This window comes from Microcaecilia unicolor, chromosome 8 (genome assembly GCF_901765095.1).
Source record: "Microcaecilia unicolor chromosome 8, aMicUni1.1, whole genome shotgun sequence".
NCBI classification, from domain to species: domain Eukaryota; kingdom Metazoa; phylum Chordata; class Amphibia; order Gymnophiona; family Siphonopidae; genus Microcaecilia; species Microcaecilia unicolor.
In genome coordinates this window covers 72,558,973-72,584,602 of record NC_044038.1, presented here as the reverse complement: position 1 = coordinate 72,584,602, position 25,630 = coordinate 72,558,973, and the positions used below count along the sequence as shown (strand labels likewise).

The window sequence follows — 25,630 nt, the reverse complement described above, 5'->3', positions numbered from 1 at the left end:
CGGCGACCCAGAGCTCTCGGTGCCGACGCGGGGAGGGGACCGGTGTCGATGCTTCTTCGACTTCTTCCGAAGCATGTCACCGGAGCTCCCCGGCACCGACGAGGAGGACGTAGAATCCATCCGTCACTTCCTCGGGGCCGAGACCGAAGAGGGTCGATCTTGGGGGGGCTGTACCGCAGGAGCTCTCAGGGTAGGAGGAGACCCACCCAAGGGCTCACCGCCACCAGCAGGGGAATGGACAGCCCTCACCTGCACTCCACTCGATGCACCACCGTCCGACGACATCAGGAGACGAGGTCCCGGTACCACCGACGTCGATGCAGCTATCCGATGTCTCGGCGCCGATGCAGAGGGCCGATGCCTCGATGCACTGGCAGCCAAGGATGAAGGTCTGGACGCTGATGACGTCTGCACACGATGACCCCGGTGCTGATGCCGACGAAGAGCCCGAGAACAAAACGTTCCACTGGGCTAATCTCGCTACTTGAGTCCGCCTTTGTAAGAGGGAACACAGACTACAGTTCTGGGGACGGTGCTCGGCCCCCAGACACTGAAGACACGAAGAGTGCCTATCAGTGAGCGAGATTACCCGGGCGCACTGGGTGCACTTCTTGAAGCCGCTGGAAGGCTTCGATGTCATGGGCGGAAAAATCACGCCGGCGAAGTCAAAATCCGAAATGACGAATTTGGAGCACCAAACTTTAAGGGAGAAAAAATCTCGACCGAGGCCGAAAAGAGGCCTACCCCGACGACGAAAGAAAACTTACCGGGGCAAAACTGGAAATACGGGAAGGGGCAATCGAAACCCAAGGGGGTTTCCGGAGCACTTTCCGAACGAAAATGAAACTTCCGAAGAAAAAACACGCCAATTTAGAAAACGGACGCGCGAGGTCGACTCTCCGGGGCTCGACACGACAAAAACACAGCCGTACCGAGTGCGGACGAAAGAAGACTGGCCGGCTCGAGCCGGTTTCGGGCGGGAAGACGGCCGCGCATGCGCGGTGCGCGCGAGAGCTAGCAAAGGACTTTGCTAGGAAGATTCCGATTGGAGGGGCTGCCGAGGACGTCACCCATCAGTGAGAACAAGCAGCCTGCTTGTCCTCGGAGAATATGGGTTGCCCAGCCCCTTCATGGGGATGTCCTGCGAGGATGTCCTCAAACTTGAGCATCCCTTTCGATTATGCCCCTCTTAGTGTACATATGTACACACACTAACATATGTATCCTGGCTATCCAGGGAGTTTAAAGCAGTTTACGCCTGTATTTTAAGTGTCACAGAACAGAACCCCACTCAAGAGCCGATTACCTCATACCTACACTCTCTCCAGCCAGCAACCCGGCATTTTAAGTTTTCATCTGTAGCAGTTGGCAGTGAGTCAGACTGCCTGCTTGTGCCAACCCAAGCCTTCTCTCTGACACTTCCTTCCTATGCAGAAACGGGATATTACATCTGAAGACTTGGAGGTTGCCTGCTTGTGCCAACCTGAGCCTTCTTTCTGACACTTCCTGCCTATGTGGAAGTGGGAAGTTACATCGGAGAAGACTTGGGGGTTGGCGCTAACAGGCTGTCTGAATTGCTGCCTGCTGCTGCCAACCACTATGGAAGAAAACTTAAAATGCCAGGTTGCTGCCTGGGGAGGGGACAGGAGTGACACCAAACTCCCATGACACACTTGCGGAGCAGCTGCAGCACACTGGTTTAAAAATGCTGGGGATTGAACTTAACAGGGGAAGAGGTACAAGATAAGACAAATGGAGAAGGTGGAACCTGAGGGGAAACTGATGTGATGGGTATTTCATGCCTGTGGTGGGGAGAAGCCAGCTCTTATAATGGAATTCTGCATGTAAAGTGCAAACAAAATGTGCAGAATCTTCCACTTTTTTGTGCAGAATTCCTCCAGAAGTAGTATGTGTGCACTAATGTGAAGATAAGAGAAGATCAATGCCTCAAACTTTTCCCACACTTATGAACAGGGTTTCTCCTGGAGCAGCATGACAGTAATGGAGCTTCACTAATAAGCCCTGGTATGTTGAATATGGATCTCTGGTTCTCAAGTTTATTACTAGTACTCACCTTAACATTTGCATCAGAATTTTACGATAACATGCATAGGCAACTTATCAAAGTATAATTGGAAGTTCTTGATGGACTCAGTGGCACTAAACAATTGTATCTTTCTGCCACATTTTAAGTCTCAATTGTATTTCTTGGAACCGGAATATCTGCTATTTCTCCATATGTTACATAGAATTAAAACACTTTTTTTTTTTTTTACATGCTTGTTAACCATTTTGTCTGTAGTTCACTGTTCTGTGCCTGCTGGCATTGGTTTTTCATCCTTGACTTTTTTTTTTTTATTAAAGTCCCTTAACCATTCTTGTATTAGGTTTGATAAAGTGTGGATCCTGAAGTAACACTTTTTTTTATAATTCCTACTGTATTTGTGCATTTTCCTGAGAATATTCCTCACTAGATCTTGTTAAAGATGACAAGATGATGGAGTACAGTTTGCTACATTTTCATGGTGAACTTATATACTTGGTCAATCCAGGGTTTATTTTGCACAATTCAAGGCACTTTATTCAAGAGTATGGGATGCCATCAAAGCTTTGTTACTGCCAGTTTGTGCAATGTTGCTTTTCTTACAGCTGGCCATGACTAGCCTCAGCTGGTCTTGTGGTCACATACTATACTCTTATTGCCCTTTGTTCTATCACCACACTGTTGAAAAATCAATGATTCCATCAGCATCTATTGTAGTAGACAAGTTACTATTGGTCTGTAGTTGTCAAGGACATTTATTTGTTTCCTCTTAGAAGTGTTGTAATTAGCCCTTGTGGTGTTTGTTCTGGCTTTTTTTTTTTTTGGTGCAGTTTCCCTGGTTTTGAAGTTAACACTTCAGCCCAAAGTTGAACTCTTCTGGAACAAGACTCTTCCACTTGAAGCTCTTGTTACTTCATCCCATTCTGTAGTTTTGATGACTGCCTTATGTTCTGTGCACTGGTATGTAATTAGGTAAATTGAAACCACATATTCACTGTATGCATACAGTTTATTTTCCCCAGGGTCATGTCTTTAAATGAGCTCATTTTGTATATACTATAAAAGGAATAGATCTCATAACCTATGCCAAGGTATGCTGGAGATTATCTGTCTCTCAGATTCGCTAATGCTGACCTCCAACCCTTACTGCAGAAACAGGCCCTCTTGAATTTAAAATCTGCAGTATGCACAGGCAACATATCAAAATGCACTTGAAAATTTCATTTTTCAGGAGAGTTGCCTCCAGTATAATCTGGATAATTCCTGGCATTTAAGGATCTTCTTTATATACAGATAGAACACAATAGTTACTTGGCACTAATACTTCTATTAACAATGCTGCTTTTGTGCTTTTCTTTTACCAAGGTATCCAGTTTTGTGTGTGGTTAGAGTTGAGTGACTGAAACTCTTCCCACACTCCCTGCATGTAAAGGGTTTCTCCCCTGTATGTATGCGATGGTGTATGGTTAGGTTAGATAGCTGCCTGAAACTCTTCCCACACTCCCTGCATGTAAAGGGTTTCTCCCCTGTATGTATGCGATGGTGTATGGTTAGGTTAGATAGCTGCCTGAAACTCTTCCCACACTCCCTGTATGTATGCGCTGGTGTGTGGTTAGGCTACATAGATGACTGAAACTCTTCCCACACTCCCTGCATGCATAGGGTTTCTCCCCTGTATGTATGCGCTGGTGTGTGGTTAGGCTACATAGCTGACTGAAACTCTTCCCACACTCCCTGCATGCATAGGGTTTCTCCCCTGTATGTATGCGCTGGTGTCTGGGTAGATGAGATAGATGACTGAAACTCTTCCCACACTCCCTGCATGCATAGGGTTTCTCCCCTGTATGTATGCGCTGGTGTGTGGTTAGGTTACATAGATGACTGAAACTCTTCCCACACTCCCTGCATGCATAGGGTTTCTCCCCTGTATGTATGCGCTGGTGTGTGGTTAGGTTACATAGACGACTGAAACTCTTCCCACACTCCCTGCATGCATAGGGTTTCTCCCCTGTATGTATGCGCTGGTGTGTGGTTAGGTTACATAGACGACTGAAACTCTTCCCACACTCCCTGCATGCATAGGGTTTCTCCCCTGTATGTATGCGCTGGTGTGTGGTTAGGTTACATAGACGACTGAAACTCTTCTCACACTCCCTGCATGCATAGTGTTTCTGCTGTGGCAATGTTTCCAAATGTGCATACATGCTCTGCTGTTCAGTTAGCTTGTTTGCTTGGCTCGTTCCCTGAGGTGTGGTCAGATTAGACAATGCACAGAAAACCTTTCTGTGTTGGTTTCCATGGGCCCTGTGTTTTTCTGTCTCAAAAGTTTTTGTAGCCATCACTGTTTTAAAACAGACGGAGCTCTTCTCTTTAGAGACTTGAGATGTACAGTTATTGGCCTGAGGCTCCCCTTTAACACTTTTTGCTTTCTTAAAATCCGAGGGTAAATGTTTTAGTTTGAAATGTTTGCTTAGATAGTCCTGATTACTGTAACTCATCTTGCAGCAGGAACAGGTGTAAACCCTTATAGGTTTAGAAGGCACTGTTAAAGAATAGAAGGGAATAGACATTAGAGAGAGAGTGAGACCCATAATATAGTAATAGTATACAAACTGAAAAAACTACTAACTTGAACCAGATAAATTACTGTTGAATACTGACCTTGTAATTTTCCCAAAGATCCAATTTTTCAATATCATTTTTATAATTCTTTTGGCATATGTTATGGGTGAATAACTAACATTAGTATGTTTGTGAGCTGAGTTTCTATTGAAATGAAACCTATTTAAGGTTTATGATAAGTTTTTGTTGTGGTATTTGTATATCTTACTGTATATTTTGTTTGCCATCAAGTAGTTAAAATTTATTAACCACACAATCCAAAAATAAATAGTGATTAATAGTTGTAGGTATAAACAGAAAAGAAACAAGTATGAAAATTGTTGTTTTGTGGCTTCCCCTTCCCCCTCCATCTCAAATTTATTTACTACATTAAGTGAAACCAGTGCTGGGATCCTCCTGATTTAATGCTTCAATTGCAACTATTTGTGGGGTTTTTCGCCAATGTTGTCATTATTCCTAGTCTGGTCATTTCAGCAGTGGTCCTGAGGCTGGGAGTCGGGCACCAGAGCTTCCATAGCAGGGGCACTAAATCAAACCTATAGGTGTCACACTGTTTTGACTGTCGGAGGAAAGCCAGTTCAGGCCAGAAGCCTGACCAGTTAACTAAGAAGAAACCAGACAGATTGTGCAGACCTCGGTTGTCACGTAGTTAACATTAGAGATGGTTTTTACAAAAGGATCCTTTAAAATCAGCATATGTGACATGTATGATGGTGCTGGTGAAGTTATGCAGGAATTGGTGCGCTTTGAGCATGACAAAAATGGCGACATTAAGTACTAGAAAGGGACTTAAACATATGAATTGCCTTAGAAGCCTGCATAGACCTATGTGCTTTAACGTCTGATCATTATTGCTACAACATCCTCAGCTTGCATTTTAAGTAAATAAGGAAGGTACCAGGAGCTAACTAACTCTGGAATGTTAGGAATTTAGAGAGAACTGTAGCTGGATGGGACACAGAAACAAGCTAGAAGGTGGGAAAGATTATTCTGGAACATGGGTAGAATTAGTGACTAGATGAGAAATGATTTGTGATATAAGATAGGCATATGAGAGGGATGCAACATATAGACAAACTTATAAAAAAAAAAAAAGGAACCACCCTTCGGGGGGGGGGGGGGGGGGGGGGGGGGGCGGGAGAGTCTAGGAGGTGGTTAGGGAGCTAATTATCACCTAGCACTTCACATCTAACTTTTCTACTTGTGTGCCAATCATTTGGGTAATCCTTCACCCATCCTAGAGGTGGTGTGAAGAAGTTAAACCGCACTAAATGAGTGTCTGCCAGAGCTGTGCTTAGGTGATACAACACCTATGACAGCTCCTTTGCTGCAGGAGTGCAAACACTGCTTTTTCAGCATATGCACCCCAGCTGACCAAGGGTGTGGAAGATATGGGATGAAACCAACAATTGTCAGCATAATATGCTGGAGGCTTACCTCGATAGACTTATACTTTTTACATGCTCCAGCATAAAGTGATGTGGTAATTTTATTTTGCATGTAAAATGAATAGTGTATTTAGTTCCAAAAGTTATATCTTACCAGTATAAGTTGTGCCTTGCAGGTTAGAAGTCTAAAAAAAAAAAATCAGGTACAAAAAAAATGCAATAAATTATAATACACTAGTAAAAAAGGCCCGTTTCTGACACAAATGAAACGGGCGCTAGCAAGGTTTTCCTCGGAGTGTGTATGTTTGGGAGAGTGTATGTGAGTGACTGTTTGAGAGTCAGAGTGAAAGTGTGAGTCCAATCCATGCTCCTCTGTCACCTGGCCCCTCCATTCATCCCTATCAGGCAATTCCGCTCTCTCCCTGAGGCCTGCCCTGCAATCCATATGCATCCATGGCCATCTGTCCCCTCCATTCATCCCTATCCAGCAATTCCCCTCTCCCTGAGTCCTGCCCTTCCAATCCATGCCCATCCATGCTCCTTTGTCACCTGGCCCCTCCATTCATCCCTATCCAGCAATACCCCTCTCTCCCTGAGGCCTGCCCTGCAATCCATATCCATCCATGCCCATCTGTCCCCTCCATTCATCCCTTTCCAGCAATTGCCCTCTCTCCCTGAGCCCTGCCCTCCCAATCCATGGCCATCCATGCTCCTCTGTCCCCTGCCACCTCCATTCATCCTTTTCCAGCAAGTCCCCTCTCTCCCTTCCATGACCCCCCCCTCGCATCCATGCTCCTCTCTCTCCCATGTGCCAGCCTGGGCCGCCCTCTTCTCCCCCCCCCTTCGCATCCATGCTGTCGTTTCTCCCATGCCCTCCCGCTCCCATTGTTGTACTTTACTGGCCACCCTCTTCTCTCCCCCCCAACATGCGTGTTTTTTTTTCTTGTTTTTAAATTTACCTCCGTGGCGGTTCCGGCAGCGAAGCGTCAGGGAAGGAGGCGGTGCTCCCGACGTCTAGGTTTCCCTTCGCTGTGTTCCGCCTTCTTTTGACATCATCCTTGACGTCAGAAGAAGGCGGAACACAGCGAAGGGAAGGCTAGACGTCGAGAGCGCCGCCTCCTTCCCTGACGCTTCGCTGCCGAGCGATGCGATTGGTTGTGTCATTGCTCCGCCCTCGACGTCATCACGTTTGACGCGTGGGCGGGGCAGACACAATGCGATCTCACCCCCTTCACTTTGCTAAGAGAGGCTTCATTAGAACGTTGGAGGTGCGTTTTATATAGAGAGATATGGAGGGGCATTTCCCGAAAGAACATCCAAGTCAGAATTGGAGTGTCCTGCTCATAACGTCCAAATAAAATCCATCTCTGTCGTTTTTAAATACGGTGGGGTTTCATGTTTGAAAAGATATGAGAATGTCCAAAATGCACAGTAATTTTACAAACTGAAACATCCAAATTAGGGGTGTAAAAAAACACAGGAACAAGGATGTCTGGCAAGTATTTTTACAAAAATGGCCACACAGACATTCTTGCAGGGCAACAGCCTAGTGGTCAGTGAAATGGCCTGTAAACCAGGGCACCCTGGTTCATATCACTCTACAACTCTTATTTTAAATGCTGAGCCCTCCAGGAACAGGGAAATATCTAGTGTACCTGACTGTACACCACCTCAACAGCATTCAGGTTGCAGGAGTGTGTTGGAGTATAATACTTATGATATGATACTTATGCTGACCCAGAATATTTGTTTTCTGACATGCAGATGTTGAATCTCTGGGCGGTCATCGGTGCTTCCCGATGGCAGGGTGCTTGACAGTCATCCAACCGAGCTGCAAGGAATGCCAAACCTGTCCCACAGTACAGATACTCTGATTGCCAAAGGGCATCAGTGACAAGTCACATGGAGTGACATGCAGCGCATCCCAACCTCTCCCTAGAAATGCCTCAAGTTTCTGAAACAGGCCCTGGGTAATCAAAGTCACCTCTGAGGCTATATCCAGTAGACCCTGACAGGAAAATTTCTGTTGAATCAACAGATCTAAGGTATATCTGTAACCTTTAGGAATAAGTTTACCCAGAAAATACCCGTTTTCCTTGATAGAGTCCCTTAGAAGAGGCCCTTCCGGGTTAGAGGGCTGGGCATCAGCAGTGTAGTCTCACCCTCATCACACTCAGCGATGACAAGCCGAGGAGTCAGCACAGTGGCGCGTCCAGAGGTTGCGGGAACAATGGATGCAGATAAACCATGAAAGGTGAAATGCTGTTTGGGGTCAGGGTCAGGGTCCGTGCCCTGCGAGAGCCCAGTTCTGGATGGCCTGCTACTCGTACTGCAGGCACCCTATTTGGAACTGCACGACCCATCATTGAAGAACGGAAGCCCAGAACCAAGACCGCTCACCTGGGGGTGATGTGGCAAGTATGTGCCCTCTACACTGCTCCTCTTGGCTGCCACGTTTAGCCACAGTGTCCTCCGCTCTCTAAGCAAGAACTTCCACTGCTCATTTTATCTTTTAAACGTTGACTGTTACTGAAGGACATTTCCACTGCTGCGGGTATTGTTTTATGTACTAGCGACCTCTCTTCTATCTGATCATTCTCACTGATGCAGGCAAACCCTGTAGGGATCTTTACCTGAGATCTCACCTTTGCTGGTCTTGGCCTATACAAGCCTGAACCATTCTCATAACGATATGGATTCTACAGCCTGTGCTCTGTAACTGTCAGAAACCAGCTTGGTTACCGAAAGGAAAAGTACTGCTGCAGCGTTGCAAAATTACTTCAGCCAAGGACATTCTTTGTTTCAAACTAGCCGTTATCTCCCTGGGAAGCTTGGAGGAGAAGAACACCCATGGCTCTAACAGAGGGAGTTTTCATGCCATCTATAACAAAGGCACTCTTCTTGACCATGAAGCTGGCTGGACAGTACATCATGGTATGTGATTGGTCCCCAGGTATCATCTGACGATTTGATACCAAAGGTTTGGACTGAAGAAGAGTTGGCGTTGGAGAGGGAAGAGAGAGAGAACACTGGAGAACTTGCAGGTGGATAGAAAGCTCTAAAGAGAACAAGAGAGTGGCCTAGTGGTTAGGGTGGTGGACTTTGGTCCTGGGGAACTGAGGAACTGAGTTAGATTCCCACTTCAGGCACAGGCAGCTCCTTGTGATTCTGTGCAAGTCACTTAACCCTCCATTGCCCCATGTAAGCCGCATTGAGCCTGCCATGAGTGAGAGCGCGGGGTACAAATGTAACAAAAAAAAAAATACCAGTGAACTGCATGCCTTATAACAAACTCAAGGTTAGCTCAGGCACCACAAGGCCTTACGGAAGACTGTGTAATCTACCTTCAGAGAATCAATTCTAGGACCTATTCCTGGACTGACTCGCTGAGGCTTCAGCTCGAGTCAAAAGAAAATCTGCTTCTCTACCATTGGGAGCCTTTCACAGAAGGCAAGGTGAGATTCAGGATTTATTACCTATAGTCGGGGAAATTAGTCTTAGTTTGTCTGAGACGGGTTACTTCAGGACTTTTGGTCTGTGTATTCAGCTTATCACTGTATTGCATAAGACGTGTAAAGTTCTTATAGGATTGTTTGGAATTCAGGATTGTTCTGATTGGTGTAATCATTTCTCTACTTAGTCTGTTAGGGTAATAATTATTGCACTACTATCTATTTGGTGATAATCTCATTTTATAGCAAGTTATTTTTGTGTTTGGTTTGGCACTTTGCTTCAGATCTATTTATACATATTTTTCTTTACCTAATAAAAATAATATATTTCATCTGAGGTGTGGTTCATTTCCTATCACAAAAGCTAGCTTGTCGCTTGGGCTTTAGAGGTACGCCCCCTAGACATGAGTCCACAGTATTGCTCTGCTAATGTTATCTGATATATAGTACCTCTAAGATCCCTACATAATGGGGCAGCTTGTCCGTTTCCAATCCTAATTGGTATTTTTGGACTTCAACCCGTGTTACTTACTGAGGGCTTTTATCCGGATTTTCTTTTTATTACATTTGTACCCCGCGCTTTCCCACTCATGGCAGGCTCAATGCGGCTTACATGTTGTATACAGGTACTTATTTGTACCTGGGGCAATGGAGGGTTAAGTGACTTGCCCAGAGTCACAAGGAGCTGCCTGTGCCTGATTGGTAGTTTTGGATTTCAGTCCCGCGCTGGCTAGCTCTGTTGCGAGGAGTTTGCTTTTGTTTTCTCTGATTTACAACTTCAAGCTTGTCTGTGCCTTAATTTTATTGCCGCTCGGTTAATTAGCCTGTGATTTTGACCCAGATGCTAAAGATCTTGAATTTGGTGACTTCAGAAATCTTTTTGTAAAAGGTCTGCCTGACCAACTGAAAATTCCTTTGGCAGGAAAACATAAAGAACCTTTTTCTATCCTTCTGAAGCAGGCTGAAGATATTTTTGATATCTGTTGTGTGCAGCCCGCTGCAGCTGCTCCCAAATTAGCTTCTAAAAATCGCCCGAAGGTGGTGCCGTGCAGTCACATCCATGCTTTCTCTGGAAAACAAGGTGTGAAGTCCTTCTACACAGTCACGGGTTGGCAGTACCCAGCCTTGCCAGCCAAGTGGCACAGCGCCTCCTACTGCACGGGAGGGCCAACAACACCCGAAAAAGAAGCGTTTTAATCACAGGAAGTGGGCTGCAGAGAAGATCCGGGCCCTAGAAGCACAGATTGAACAATTGCTGGCGAAACATCAGGTTATAGATCCTGGTTTTACACTGAAACCATCTCCACAGAAGAAAGGAGGCAACTTCCAGAAGACCAAAAGAAAGTCTCCTGGGCTGACCACCGCGACTGGGCCTAGTGTCAACTCCATTGAGGTGGAGCCTCTGTCCTCTTCAGAGGAAGAACAGGCATGACTAGGACCTGCCCCTCCATCAGCTATCGTGTCCACAGTTCACGAGGAGTCCTCTGTGACCACTGCTGATGCCCAGCCCTCTAACCCGGAAGGGCCTCTTCTAAGGGACTCTATCAAGGAAAACGGGTATTTTCTGGGTAAACTTATTCCTAAAGGTTACAGATATACCTTAGATATGTTGATTCAACAGAAATTTTCCTGTCAGGGTCTACTGGATATAGCCTCAGAGGTGACTTTGATTACCCAGGGCCTGTTTCAGAAACTTGAGGCATTTCTAGGGAGAGGTTGGGATGCGCTGCATGTCACTCCATGTGACTTGTCACTGATGCCCTTTGGCAATCAGAGTATCGGTACTGTGGGACAGGTTTGGCATTCCTTGCAGCTCGGTTGGATGACTGTCAAGCACCCTGCCATCATTACTACAAGTGTTGGTGAAGAATTCTTGATTAGAAATGATCTTCTGAAGAGACTGCGGCCTATCTTGGATTATGTCCAAGAAGTTATCTGGTCCCAAGTCACCCATCCCATTCCTTATGGGAGAGTAAAGCACTTGAGCAGAGTTGGTGGTTCCAGCTCTGTAGAGCTTAGGGACACCTCTATTCAAATTAATTTCCAGCGTTCAGCAGACCCTCACATTCTGGAGCTCCAGTGGGATGATACTCCAAAGGGGGGGGGGGGGGGAACAGCCTAGTGAAGTAATCAGAGTCCAGAAAGCTTGGATAGCTGACATGGTTCTACATGCTGACAATTTGGAGATTATTTTGCACGACTCGCCTACTGCAGGTGACTCGCTAGATACTGCTGCCGATATATCACAGGAGGCCTCTTCTTCCACTTCCAGTCCTGATCCACTGCATCCTCGCAGGTTGACTGACATCCAACAGAAGGATGATGCTTAGCATCCCCATCTAGATAGCTGACATCCAATCACTTCAGTTCACTTTGTTGTTGCCTAGCGATGTTTCCTTCAAAAGTGACAGTCTGTATTGCCGTCTTCGCAAGTCTGTGCAACTTCCCTTTAGTAAGTGTTCCTCCACTTCTGTGCAGGTACCTGGACAAGGTGCTAAGTCGCTTCTGGGAATGGGCAGCCTTCCCTTGACTGTGGGACAGAAGTCTTTCACTCACCACTTCTCTATTGTCAGAGGCCTACAGCAGCCCTTATGTTTGGGCTCAGATTGCCTTGCACGACTGGGAGTTTATGTGGACCTGGTGAATCTTGTCTTGTGGAGTAGACTGGAGGGTAGCCCAGTGGAATCTGAATCTACGCCTGTTAGCCTGAAGTCTGGACAGACCATACCCCAGGTCTGTGAGGTAGTCTGTGCTGAAGATGTGACCATTCCGGGAATAACTCTTCCCGGAAAATCTCTATTTTTCCATCAAGCTCCGTCTCACGCACAGGGACAGCGTCTGTTGAACAAAGTGGTGTTCTTCAACCCGCATTCTCACTTTAGAGACCTTGGGTTGTTTACCGGTGTTCTGCCATGTTTGGAGGTGACTGGTACTTCTTTGCACTTGTTGGTCACCAATCCGCAGTCAGATGAAGTTGTGTCTGCAGGAGACCCTTTTGGCTTTCTGGTGGGAGTTTTTTCCTGATGTCAAAGTAAGTTTACCTATTATTGGCAGGCTGCCTTCCTCTTGGAACACCTGCTGGGGGGGGAGACACCTGAATGTCTGTTTACCTCTCCCAGAGGCCTCATCTCTCGAGTTTGTTTGGCCAAATGATGCAATGTGTTCACAAGTGCAGTTGGAAGACGACTGCTTGATTTTGTCTAGGAGGATGTCTTTACGCCAGAAGTCTAGAGTGATGAATTCTGTTGAAACTTCATTTCTGCAGGAGGAAATTGAAGAGCAAGTGGAAATTCCATCCAACCAGCCTTTCTCAGAGTTTGATGCTATGGTGAAAGATCAAGTGGAACAGGCTGATGCTTGTAGTACTGATACAGAGAAGGTGCAGTTGACTGAGTTGCTGTATAAATACAAGGACCTTTTTGCTGTAGACTCGTATGATTGTGGGCTTACAGACCTGCATATCCCTAGAGTGCCTACGGAGTCAAATAGCAAGCCTGTCTTTGTGCGCCAGTATAAGATTCCATTGGCTTCCTACGAATCCATGCAAGAGAGTCAACACTTTGGAGGCCAGGGGCATCATTAGGCAATGTAACAGCACATACAACTCCCCTCTGTGGCCCATCTTGAAAAAGAATAACAGCTGGAGAATCGCACTGGATTACCGTCAGTTGAATAAGCGAGTACCTTTGTCCAGGTGGCCTGTGGCTCCGCTGGATCAGAGCCTTGCTAACATTAAAGGGGCTAACTATTTCACCAGCTTAGACTTGGCATCAGGGTTTTGGACAGTACCTGTTCATCCACACAATCAGCATAAATTGGCCTTCACATTTGGGAAGAAACAGTATACTTGGAACAGAACTCCCTTTGGTTTGCTCAATTCCCCTGCTGAATTTAACATCTTGCTACGCAAAGCACTTCCAGATGCCGAAGCTCAGAACTGTGGTCTGTGGATGATATTCTGATCAAAAGCCCTACTTTTCAAGAACACTTGGTAGAGATTGAGCATGTTTTCTTACAGTTGACAGATGCTGGAGCTAAACTGATGCTGGCCAAAGGACAATGGTGTAGGAAATTGCTGAATTACCTAGGGTATGAAATTTCTGCTGAGGGTCTGCGACCTCAGAAGAAGCGAGTGCAGGCCTTACAACAGCTGAAACAACCCCTCAATCTCACAGAACTTTGTTCCTTTTTGGGAATATGCAATTACTCCTGACAGTTCATAGATGAGTATGCAGAGATCACTCAACCCTTGGTCAAGTTATTGAAGAAAGATGCGCCTTGGGTTTGGGGTACAGAGCAGGAATCTGCTATGCAGGAGCTGAAGGATCAGCTTAGCCGCTTTCCATGTCTCGCCTACCCCGAGAGGGGGGTCATGAGTTCTATGTTGAACTGGGATACTCCAAGCACTCCATGAGCACTGTCTTATATCAGAAATATGATTCTGATAAGCGGGTCATGGCCTATGCCAGTAAAGGCCTATCCGATGTGGAAAAAGAAGTATTCAGACTATGAGAAAGCACTTTTGTCCACTGTTTGGGCTCTGCAACATTTCCGGAGTTATATCCAAGGCGAGAAGCTAATCGTGGAGACTTGTCACCAACCCATCAGTTTCCTGGGTAGCGACCGAATCAAGTCTGGTCGGGTGTCCAACAGCAGGATAGTCTCCTTGACATTGGCTCTTCTGGGATGGCCTTTAGAGGTAAGGTATGTTCAAACATCGTAATGCAGTAGCTCAAGGTATGGCTAACTTGCATGACTGTGCAGGACATGATTCCCTTGCAGGTATTCCAGAAACAGATGTTTCACCGCAAGAGAGAACCCCATCGACACCATCTGTATGATAAGATTTGTGCTACAATGCCTAAGGTCTATGTGGAAGGTTGTGCCTTCCGCCGTGACAGACCATGAGTTGGTTGCAGGTGTGGGAGTGGTATGGAATCCAACCATTCCTGAAGAGACTTTGAAGCACAGCTTAGGTTCACAGACAAACCAGTATACTGAGATTGTTGCAGCTTTGGTGGTGGTACAGTCTGCAGTTCAGAAAGAAATTTGAGAATTAACCATCTGTACATATTCAGATTATGTGAGGTAGAACTTTGTCTCTCATCTACCCAACTGGAAGCAGAACAACATGTTAAACTCTAAAGGAAAAGCAGTACATCATGGAAATTTGATTCTGGCCTTGGATCAACTGATACAAAACCATGACATAACCTATTGGAAGAAGGTCAAGGGTCACGCAAAAGTTGATAGCCTCTGAGAACTGCCATAATTCTCCTGTGAGCGCATCTTCCTTGGAGAGTTGATGCGCTAGGTTGTTCCCTATCATGTCAGGACTGAGACACTGGCCGTTCAAGCTGTCACTCGACAACAAGTGAAACAGCCTAGTGAGACTCCAGTAGTGCAGTGACATCCCATCATTTGATCTTGTCATGGCACAGAAAGCAGATCCAGTTGTTGGACAATTTTGAGAACATCTGTTGTCAGAAGAGAAGTCCGCTGAAGAACTGAGGATACTCTATACATCCCGAGAAAAGTTTAGACTCCAAAAGGACCTGCTTATTCGGACAAGTAAACATGGCATTGAACAATGGGTTGTGCCTCAGGCATATTGTGGCATTGTTACAACATGCTCATGATGAACCATGTGCAGGGCATCGAGGTGAAGACATCACCTATGAGACTTTGAAGCAAGTGGCTTACTGGCGCCACATGCGTCAGGATGTGCAGCTGTATTCTCGAGGTTGTTTGACCTGTTGTCGTTTCCAGTCATCTTCACCACCATATCGAGCACCACTCAGGAAGAGGGGTATTGCTATGCCCTGGTCAAATATCCAGATTGATTGGATTGGCCCTGTGGTTCGATCCACCTGTGGCAATAAGTATATGCTTACTGTCACCTGCCTGTTCACCAAGTGGTTGGAGTGCATACCGCAGAAACCACGGCTACCTTACTACTGAATAATGTGTTCAGCAGGTGGGTCTCCCCATGCGAGTGGATTCAGACCAAGGATCCCAGTTTAATGCAGAAGTAATCCAGCACATGTGGAAAATGCTCAGAGTGAAGAGTAAATTGCACATTGCCTACAGGCCTCAGTCCTGGGGACAAGTGGAAAGAGCTAATCGCACCATCATCACCATTTTGAAGAATTATGTGTCATCTTCAGGTAAGGATTGGGACATGAGGTTACCATTGGTCCTCATGGTTATTTGTGCTACACCTCACTGTTCTACAGGAGTGTCACTGTTTGAGATGATGACAGGTAGGGAAATGTTACCAATTCATTTGCTGTACAGGCTAATGATGTGAACTTGTCCAGTGCTACTACCTGCCATGAGTATGTCACCCATTTGCGTCAACATTTGCAAAGTGCCTTTGCCCAAAAGAACTTGGATAGTAGCGCTCGAGGTAGAAAAGCCTATTATGATCAAGGGGCTACCTCCAAAGAATACCAAATTGGCAACAAGGTATTCTATTTCAATTTTGCCAGAAAACAAGGTTAAAGAAAAGAAATTTCTGCCCAATTGGCTTGGTCCATTTGCTATAGTGGAAAAGCTTCACCTGTGGCTTACCAAATTCGCATCAAGAAAAATTCTCAAGGTGAAGATGTCCTTAAATGGGTCCACATCAATCAGTTTGAGACCATGTCATCCCAGTCATTTTGCTCCAGATATGTGCATTGTTGAAATGAACCAAACTAACCATGAAGCAGAATAGCTTCGTCTTTTGTTTTTAGCTACAGAAACATCTTGAAGATTCGGTGCTGTGCCAACCGGATTGACCCTGTTTCCATACCTGATGTTGTTTTTCAAGATGTTCGACTCCCTGCTTCCAAACCATTTGTGGTTTTGAACATTCCTTCCCTTTGTTCCTCATGATTTCCATTGTCTAGTCATGACTGTTGGATTTTCTTTTCCCAAGAATTTTTCTTCTTGGGGGAGGTTTTATTTGTTTATTTTGTCAGATCCAGTGTTCCTGAAATTGAAGTTCTGGATTTGTTTTTGGACACTGTGATAAACACAGGCCTGCCCTACCCTGAAGAGGGCGCTCTTCTACCAGTAATAGGAAAATGGTCATCAGGGTAATGACCTAAATGGGCCAGCAGAGGAGCACCAGCTGAGGCCTGTTAAGAGAGACACCAGAGGTGCTGGACTCTTCCAGAACTAGGAGGAGGGGCCCGAAAGGGTGTGGTGTGCTAGGAGCAGCCCTATATAAACAGTAGCTCCTGAGGAGCTAGGTGGGGGGGGGGGGGGGGGGGGACGGGGACCTACAACGCCCAGGTCCTGAGGCAGGTTGTAATTCCTTGGGTAAGAGAAAGTCCCTAAAGCATGAGAAGAAACAGGCTGCAATTCCTTGGGGAGGAGAAGGTCCCTAAAGAAAGAACGGAAGCCTGAGGACAGTAGGGGAAAGTGAAGAGGTACTTACCTGACTGTGGACAGGATTTATGAACTTGTGTATTGTGGGAAGTTAAAGTAACTAACAGCTGTGTGGGGAGTGAAGAGTGTCCTATCCAGGGGTGGAGGCTGTTAGATACTGAGACCCAGGGTCTCCCAAAGGAAATGGGCTCAGTGAGTGGATTTACAAAGTGAATAACTTGTTCCCCACAAGACTGAATCCAGGTTCTAACAATAAAGTGAATTTGCAGATGCTGACTGTCTGAATTTGCATATTTCTGAAGGCTGGAGAAGCAGAGTTAGTTCCAGGGAACGTGCAGTGGGGCACTGTCCTTGAGCAAGAGGAGTGACCGGGGCACGTTGGACATAACTGGAAGGAGTTCCAGGGGGAAGGAAGGCAGGTCTGAGCAGTCACCCGGAGTGTAGCAGGAACCCAGGCTATTGAGGTGGGTGCCTGCAAATCATTAGGAAAAGACCAGCTGGAGTCTTGCTCAAGAGCTAGGGGCTAGTGAAGCTGGGTGAAGAGCCAGAAGTGCATGTGTTTTTCAAGCTGTGCAGAAGCTGAGCGCAGGTGAACCGGGACGGGAGCCAATAGAGGGCCTCAGCACACACGAGAGCACTACGGGGGGTTTACAACACTTCATTGACTTTCTTTTTGAACTGTGTCCAATTATGTTTTAAGACTTTTTCATTCTCACCATTTTTGTTCCTGTTTGTCTTCTTGGTGTGAGAAGTTGTCCATTTACACCTTATTCATCAAGGTCCACCACCATGAGATTGCAAGATTTTGTGGAGTCCAAACATGGGTAATTCTCCACTATGCAACATCTTGTTTTTAATATCATATTCTGTACTAATTTTTTGCTGATGCTTTTGCCATGCATTTTATAGTATCATGATGATTTGATGTTGATTATAATTTCATGTGTTAAGATATTATCACTTACACCATATTAGTGTTCTAGTATTCAGTAATTTGCTGTATTAGCATTTTTGAATTTACTTTTGAACCTTGTTATATGATAGCATGAAGTATTTGCTTCTAGTTTGCATTTTGACAGAGTTAAGTTTTGAGTTGCTGAAATTTACTGTTTATGCTTCTCTATAGTCTTGACCATGAGTTCTGGTTCTAACCTGTCTAGTTGTATTGTTAGGTTGGAGAAGGCATTTACTCCTTTGTAGTAATTTCCATCTCCAATTGGGGGGGGGGGGGGGGGGGAGGGAATCTGTAGGGGTATTTACCTGAGATCTCACCTTTGCTGGTCTTGGCCTATACAAGCCTGAACCATTCTCATAACGATATGGATTCTACAGCCTCTGCTCTAACTGTCAGAAACCAGCTTGGTTACCGAAAGGAAAAGTACTGCTGCAGTGTTGCAAAATTACTTCAGCCAAGGACATTCTTTGTTTCAAACTAGCCGTTATCTCCCTGGGAAGCTTGGAGGAGAACACCCATAGCTCTAACAGAGGGAGTTTTCATGCAATCTATAACAAAGGCTCTCTTCTTGGCCATGAAGCTGGCTGGACAGTACATCATGTTATGTGATTGGTCCGCAGGTATCATCTGACAATTTGAAACCAAAGGTTTGGACTGAAGAAGAGTTGGAGTTGGAGAGGGAAGAGAGAGAGAACACTGGAGAACTTGCAGGTGGATAGAAAGCTCTAAAGAGAGCAAGAGACTGTTTTCCTAATACCAGTGAACTGCATGCCTTATGACAAACTCGGGGTTAGCTCAGGCACCACAAGGCCTTACGGAAGTCTGTGTAATCTACCTTCAGAGAATCAATTCTAGGACCTATTCCTGGACTGACTCGCTGAGGCTTCAGCTTGAGTCAGGAAAATCTGCTTCTCTACCATTGGGAGTCTTTCACAGAAGGCAAGGTGAGATTCAGGATTTATTACCTATAGTTGGGGAAATTAGTCTTAGTTTGTCTGAGACGGGTTACTTCAGGACTTTTGGTCTGTGTGTTCAGCTGATCACTGTATTGCATAAGATGTTTAAAGTTCTTATAGGATTGTTAGGATTTCAGGATTGTTCTGATTGGTGTAATCATTTCTCTACTTAATCTGTTAGGATAATAATTATTGCACTACTATCTATTTTGGTGATAATCTCATTTTATAGCAAGTTATTTTTGTGTTTGGTTTGGCACTTTGCTTCAGATCTATTTATATATATTTTTCTTTACCTAATAAAAATAATATATTTCATCTGAGGTGTGGTTCATTTCCTGTCACAACAGCTAGCTTGTCACTTGGGCTTTAGAGGTACACCCCTTAGACATGAGTCCACAGTATTGCTCTGCTAATGTTATCTGATATATGGTACCTCTAAGATCTTTACAACCCCCAGCCAAGGTTTAAAAACAAACAAACAAACCCTCCCCCCCCCCCCCCAGCCCTGTGCAACACAATCACACTCAGAGTTCAAATCCACACACATTCACATGTGAACACCCCCAAGCCAAAACTAACCTCTAAAAATGACCAACCTAAGGGCATGGATCTTCTACTATACAATAACAGTGTGGATAATGGGGATACCAGCAACAACTCCAAATTAATGGAACAAGATACCAGTACGCATCACAGGAAAAAGACGCCCACTCCAACAACTGGAAGCGCCCAATTACCACCTAAACAACAACGCAGTGGCCAAACTAACAACCAGCAACATGAAACCAAACGTAAACAACACCCAACAAAACCACAACAGCAAAACAGGCACACAGACAACTACAAGCTGTTAACAGCTAAACATGACACGTATGTCCCAATACAAAGAGGTTACATAAATGTGAGAGCAGTAAATAAGACAACACTATTAAGAGACTGGATAGAAATGGAACAACTCAGACTAATGCTCATAACTGAAACGTGTCTGCACCTTGAAGACGACCCTGCACTACTAGACATATACCCACCAGGATACAAAATAATACATATCAACAGAACCAAAAGAAGGGGAGGAGGCGTTGTAATAATATTCAAATCCTCTTCCACAGCAGAACCTGTCTCTAAACACACATCCTCAACAACTGAAATCCTGGCATGCAAAATCACCAACAAAACACTAACTGACCACTATGCATCACATTATTCTACTACCCTCCAGGAAGCTGGACAAATGCCCAAAATGATTTCGAGGACTTTGTATCAAATATCTGCACCAATCACCCAAAGGTCCTATTACTAGGTGACACAAATCTGCACCTAGAAAAACAAAACGACACAAACTCCAGAATACTAATGAACTTCATAAACCAATGGAACTTCACAACAGCACAAGGAGTCTCATTGCACACAAAAGGACACCAATTAGACATACTAGCCCAAAGATTCTCAACAAGTACCAACCACATACAAACCAAACCACACATGGAAAGAGGTACCATGGTCAGACCACAGCAAGCTTACTTTCACACTACAATGAAAATAGAGCCAAGAACCCAGCACACATTCACAACCAGAGGAAAAGTAGACAACCACACATTCTGGAAAACAACAATGAATGAACTCAATGACATACCACCTGTGGATGAACGCTTCATGAGAAACTGGGAAAAAATAAGTGAAAACATATGAAACAAAATAGCACCACTGAAAACAAAAATCACAAAACAACCACGTCCCTGGTTTAATGACAAACTACTACCCATGAAGAAACTCTGTAGTAAACTCTAAAGAGCATGGGCCAAAAACAAAACAGACGCAAACAAAACCATATGGAGAAAAGCCTTAAGAACATACACACACAAACAGCATAAAGAAAGCAAAAGCAGAACACTACAGTACATATACGAACCTCGACTAGACCAATATGAAAAAAGTATTCAAACTCATGAACAAACTACTAAAAACCCAGAACATACTGGTGACAACTGAAACACCACCGACTGCAGACAAGCTTGCATCATACTTCAAAAACAAAATAACAAACACAAGATCAAACTTTGCAAAAGCACAAATATACGTCCTACAGGACTGTGAAACAACAACCACACTGCAGCAGACAGAATATGGACCACGTTCAAACTACCCCAACTAGACACAGCAAAAACACTATTGACAAAATACGCACATGCATACAGCCTACTTAACAAATGCCCCAACTATATGATGAAAAACCCACTAGACTGGTTCATCGAGTACCTCACCAAACAGATCACATACATGTTTGTAAGAGGTCAATTTCCAACAGACAAAGGTGACGATAGTACTCACAGCTATCCCCAAAAACACGACCAGCGCTATCACAAAGTACAGACCAGTAGCCTCAATACCACTACTGACAAAAATGATGGAAGGTCTAGTAACACAGCAACTAACAGAATACTTGACAAAATTCTCAATTCTTCATAAATCCCAATTACGTTTCAGACCACAACACAGCACTGAAATTGTCATAACACCCTGATAATGAAATTCAGAACCATAATCTGCCAAGGACAAAACGTATTACTACTACAATTCGATATGCTCGACAACATAGGAATCAGCGGTGCAGTGGCAACATGGTTCAATGGCTTCCTAAAGATCAGATCCTACATTGTAAAGATGTCCAACTAAATATCAGCGTCATGGATCTCTGAGTGTGGGGTACCACAGGGATCGCCAATATCACCAATACTGTTCAATGTAATGATGGCGCCACTCGGAAAAAAACAATATCACAAACGTACAGGACAAAATAAAAAAGGATTGGACCTCATGGAAGAATGGGCAACAACTTTCAAACTGAAACTGAGCAGAGACAAAACCAAATTCCTAGTACTATCCAGTCCACACAACCTTACATCCTACCAAAAATTCACAATCAACCAACAAACATACCACATTGAAACACAACTTAAAATACTAGGAATCATTCTCAACAAACCTAAACCTGGATAATCAAATAGCAGCAGTAACAACAAAATGCTTCAGAACACTATGGAAACTGAGAAGAATAAGAGACTATTTCCCTAGACAATCTTTCCGGATTGTCCAAAACTGGACTCTACTGGTCCAATAAACGATACTATCTCAACTAGACTACTGCAATGCAGCATATGTAGGGTGCAAGGAAAACACACTAAAATTGATGCAAACAGTCCAAAACACGGCAGCAAGACTGATTTTCATGAAATCGAAATATGGAAGAGCAACCCCACTGCTTGAAACACTACATTGGCTACCAGTCAAGGCAAGAAAAATTTTCAAAGCGAGCACCCTATTCTACTACTATTCGGAATGGCACCTGAATATATGCTTAACATGATTGAACTATCCTCAAGAAATGCCAGCCCAGAAAACAGAAACTACCTACTCCTACATCTACCCAACTGCAAAAACACCATCTACAAAACTATCTACACAGCAGGATTTAGCCATCAGGGTTCCAAATGGTGGAACTCGATACCAAAAACCATAAGAAGCATCACAAATCTCCTCCAGTTCAGAAAAGAAATGAAAACCTACCTCTTCAAAAAATTCTACAGCTAATCTCAAAGATATTGTCGCCTTCCTTTGTGATTAGCTGTAGAATTTTTTGAAGAGGATGTAATGGGTCAGTTCAGCAAGCTGAAGAGTAGTAAATCACCGGGACCTGATGGTATTCATCCCAGAGTATTAATAGAACTAAAAAATGAACTTGCGGAGCTACTGTTAGAAATATGCAATCTGTCCCTAAAATCGAGTGTAGTACCGGAAGACTGGAGGGTAGCCAATGTTACTCCGATTTTTAAGAAGGGTTCCAGAGGAGATCCGGGAAATTATAGACCGGTGAGTCTGACGTCGGTGCCGGGCAAGATGGTGGAGGCTATTATTAAGAATAAAATTGCAGAGCATATACAAAAACATGGACTGATGAGACAAAGTCAGCACGGATTTAGTGAAGGGAAGTCTTGCCTCACCAATCTAATGCATTTTTTTGAGGGGGTAAGCAAACATGTGGACAATGGGGAGCCGGTTGATATTGTATATCTGGATTTTCAGAAGGCGTTTGACAAAGTGCCGCACGAAAGACTCCTGAAGAAATTGCAGAGTCATGGAATCGGAGGTAGGGTATTATTATGGATTAAGAACTGGTTGAAAGATAGGAAGCAGAGAGTAGGATTGCGTGGCCAGTATTCTCAGTGGAGGAGGGTAGTTAGTGGGGTCCCGCAGGGGTCTGTGCTGGGTCCGTTGCTTTTTAATGTATTTATAAATGACCTAGAGATGGGAATAACTAGTGAGGTAATTAAATTCGCCGATGACACAAAATTATTCAGGGTCGTCAAGTCGCAGGAGGAATGTGAACGATTACAGGAGGACCTTGCGAGACTGGGAGAATGGGCGTGCAAGTGGCAGATGAAGTTCAATGTTGACAAGTGCAAAGTGATGCATGTGGGTAAGAGGAACCCGAATTATAGCTACGTCTTGCAAGGTTCCACGTTAGGAGTTACGGATCAAGAAAGGGATCTGGGTGTCGTCGTCGATGATACGCTGAAACCTTCTGCTCAGTGTGCTGCTGCGGCTAGGAAAGCGAATAGAATGTTGGGTGTTATTAGGAAGGGTATGGAGTCCAGGTGTGCGGATGTTATAATGCCGTTGTATCGCTCCATGGTGCGACCGCACCTGGAGTATTGTGTTCAGTACTGGTCTCCGTATCTCAAAAAAGATATAGTAGAATTGGAAAAGGTACAGCGAAGGGCGACGAAAATGATAGTGGGGATGGGACGACTTTCCTATGAAGAGAGGCTGAGAAGGCTAGGGCTTTCAGCTTGGAGAAGAGACGGCTGAGGGGAGATATGATAGAAGTGTATAAAATAATGAGTGGAATGGATCGGGTGGATGTGAAGCGACTGTTCACACTATCCAAAAATACTAGGACTAGAGGGCATGAGTTGAAGCTACAGTGTGGTAAATTTAAAACGAATCGGAGAAAATTTTTCTTCACCCAACGTGTAATTAGACTCTGGAATTCGTTGCCGGAGAACGTGGTACGGGCGGTTAGCTTGACGGAGTTTAAAAAGGGGTTAGATAGATTCCTAAAGGACAAGTCCATAGACCGCTATTAAATGGACTTGGAAAAATTCCGCATTTTTAGGTATAACTTGTCTGGAATGTTTTTACGTTTGGGGAGCGTGCCAGGTGCCCTTGACCTGGATTGGCCACTGTCGGTGACAGGATGCTGGGCTAGATGGACCTTTGGTCTTTCCCAGTATGGCACTACTTATGTACTTATGTACTTATGTCTTCAAAAACTATATCAGGGTGAGCAGCCAATGAGGCATATTGTATCTTGCCTCTATAACATGCCAGCGCTGCCATCTGAACCTTGAGCGAATTGAGAGCCAAGCCTTTTTTGAATCCCTCCTGAAGGAAGGATAAAATTTGAGACAAGGTAGCATGAAATGGAGAAACACCATTTGTGCAGACCACCTCTCAAAAGTTCGCCACACTCTAGCATAAGAAGTGGACTGCTTTTGGGCTTGCAGCAACGTAGTAATAACATAACCCATGTAACCCACCCTTCTTCCTCAATCGCATCCTCAGCCATAAGACCAAAGCGGGAGGGATCCTCCATATGTACTGGACCTTGGTGTAATAAGCCATCTGTGGAGGAAGAGTCAACCAGGAGAGATTTGAAAATGGATGAGGTCCTCATACCAAGGACATCTGGCCATCTGGCCCAGTCTAGGGCTACAAAACTACCTTCCCGGGATAACGCAAATCCTGTGCAATGTCCTTCTCACGAGAGGCCAAGGAGGAAACACATAAAGGAGGCCATCCGACGGCTAAGGCAGTACTAGTGCATCCATTCCCAGGGAGTCTTTGTCACGTATATGAATGTTTCCTTGTCTGTGCTCACCTCGCCCTCTGGTGGCCAGAACCGGTGGCTGCTATGGACTGTCACACGTTCCAGGTTTCAGCCCAATCCGGTCCAGATCTTCCAGGCTACCAGACTTGCTTTTCTTGTTTGTACCTGAACAGCACCCGTAGTTGCCTTGTCATTCCTGCAGCTGAACTTCAATTGCTGATGGGCTTTATTAGCCATCTGGAAGCTTCTGTGTTTGCCTTTGCATTGTCTAAGGTCCCTGGTATGTTTGGGTTTTGTTGCACTTCTGCCTAGTCTGGTTTCTTGTATTTAGTTTCTTATCTGTTTCTAGTTAGTCTGTGTGTAGTCAGCTTAGGGTCATTGCTTGTTTCTTAGTCTTGGTTTTTGTCTGTATTTCTGTGTGTAGTTCTTAGGTTGTCTGTGTTTCTTGTTTAGTGGCTGCCTGGCAGCTTTCAGTTCTGTCTCGTCTGTCAGTGTTGGTTCCCTGTTTAAGTGGCTGCTTGCAGTTTCCAGTTCCTGCCCTGTCCAGTAAGTCCTGCCGGCCGCCTGCAGCCAGGGGCTCAACTCCTGGGGAAGGGCGGCTAAGTGCAGGTGAAGTCTAACTGTTCCTGTCTGAGTTCTGTCTTGTTCCTGGTGTGAGGTGGTTTGCCTGCCACTGCCGCACCTCGGCAGTGGCCCAAGGGCTCACGAACATAGCTTCTGCCGTGGAAACCTAACAGTCTTTCTCCATGAAGCGGCTGTAGAATCTGTGTATTGCTCATTGAGTCTGGATGCCATGAGGTCCAGAACCAGAAGGGCCCACTGTATGGACATGAGGCGAAATGCATTCTTTGATAGTTGCCATTCCCCAGAGTCCAGAGACACTCTGCTGAGGAAATCCGCTGTTCAAAAATGCCCAGGCCAAACATATTCCGCGAATTAGAAAAAA

At 45.0% G+C, this 25,630-nt stretch overlaps 1 protein-coding gene across 1 annotated transcript in view; it reads right to left on the bottom strand.

Moving 5' to 3' along the window:
- Window positions 1-3,373: 3,373 nt before the first annotated feature.
- Window positions 3,374-25,630, bottom strand: part of PRDM9 (PR/SET domain 9) — a 379,759-nt gene continuing 357,502 nt past the window's right edge. The window contains exons 11-12 of the mRNA XM_030213360.1: window positions 3,628-4,586; window positions 3,374-3,565 (exon numbers count right to left, since the gene is read on the bottom strand). Of these exons, the coding sequence (XP_030069220.1) occupies window positions 3,374-3,565; window positions 3,628-4,586 (1,151 nt within the window). The remainder of the gene's footprint in view (window positions 3,566-3,627; window positions 4,587-25,630) is intronic.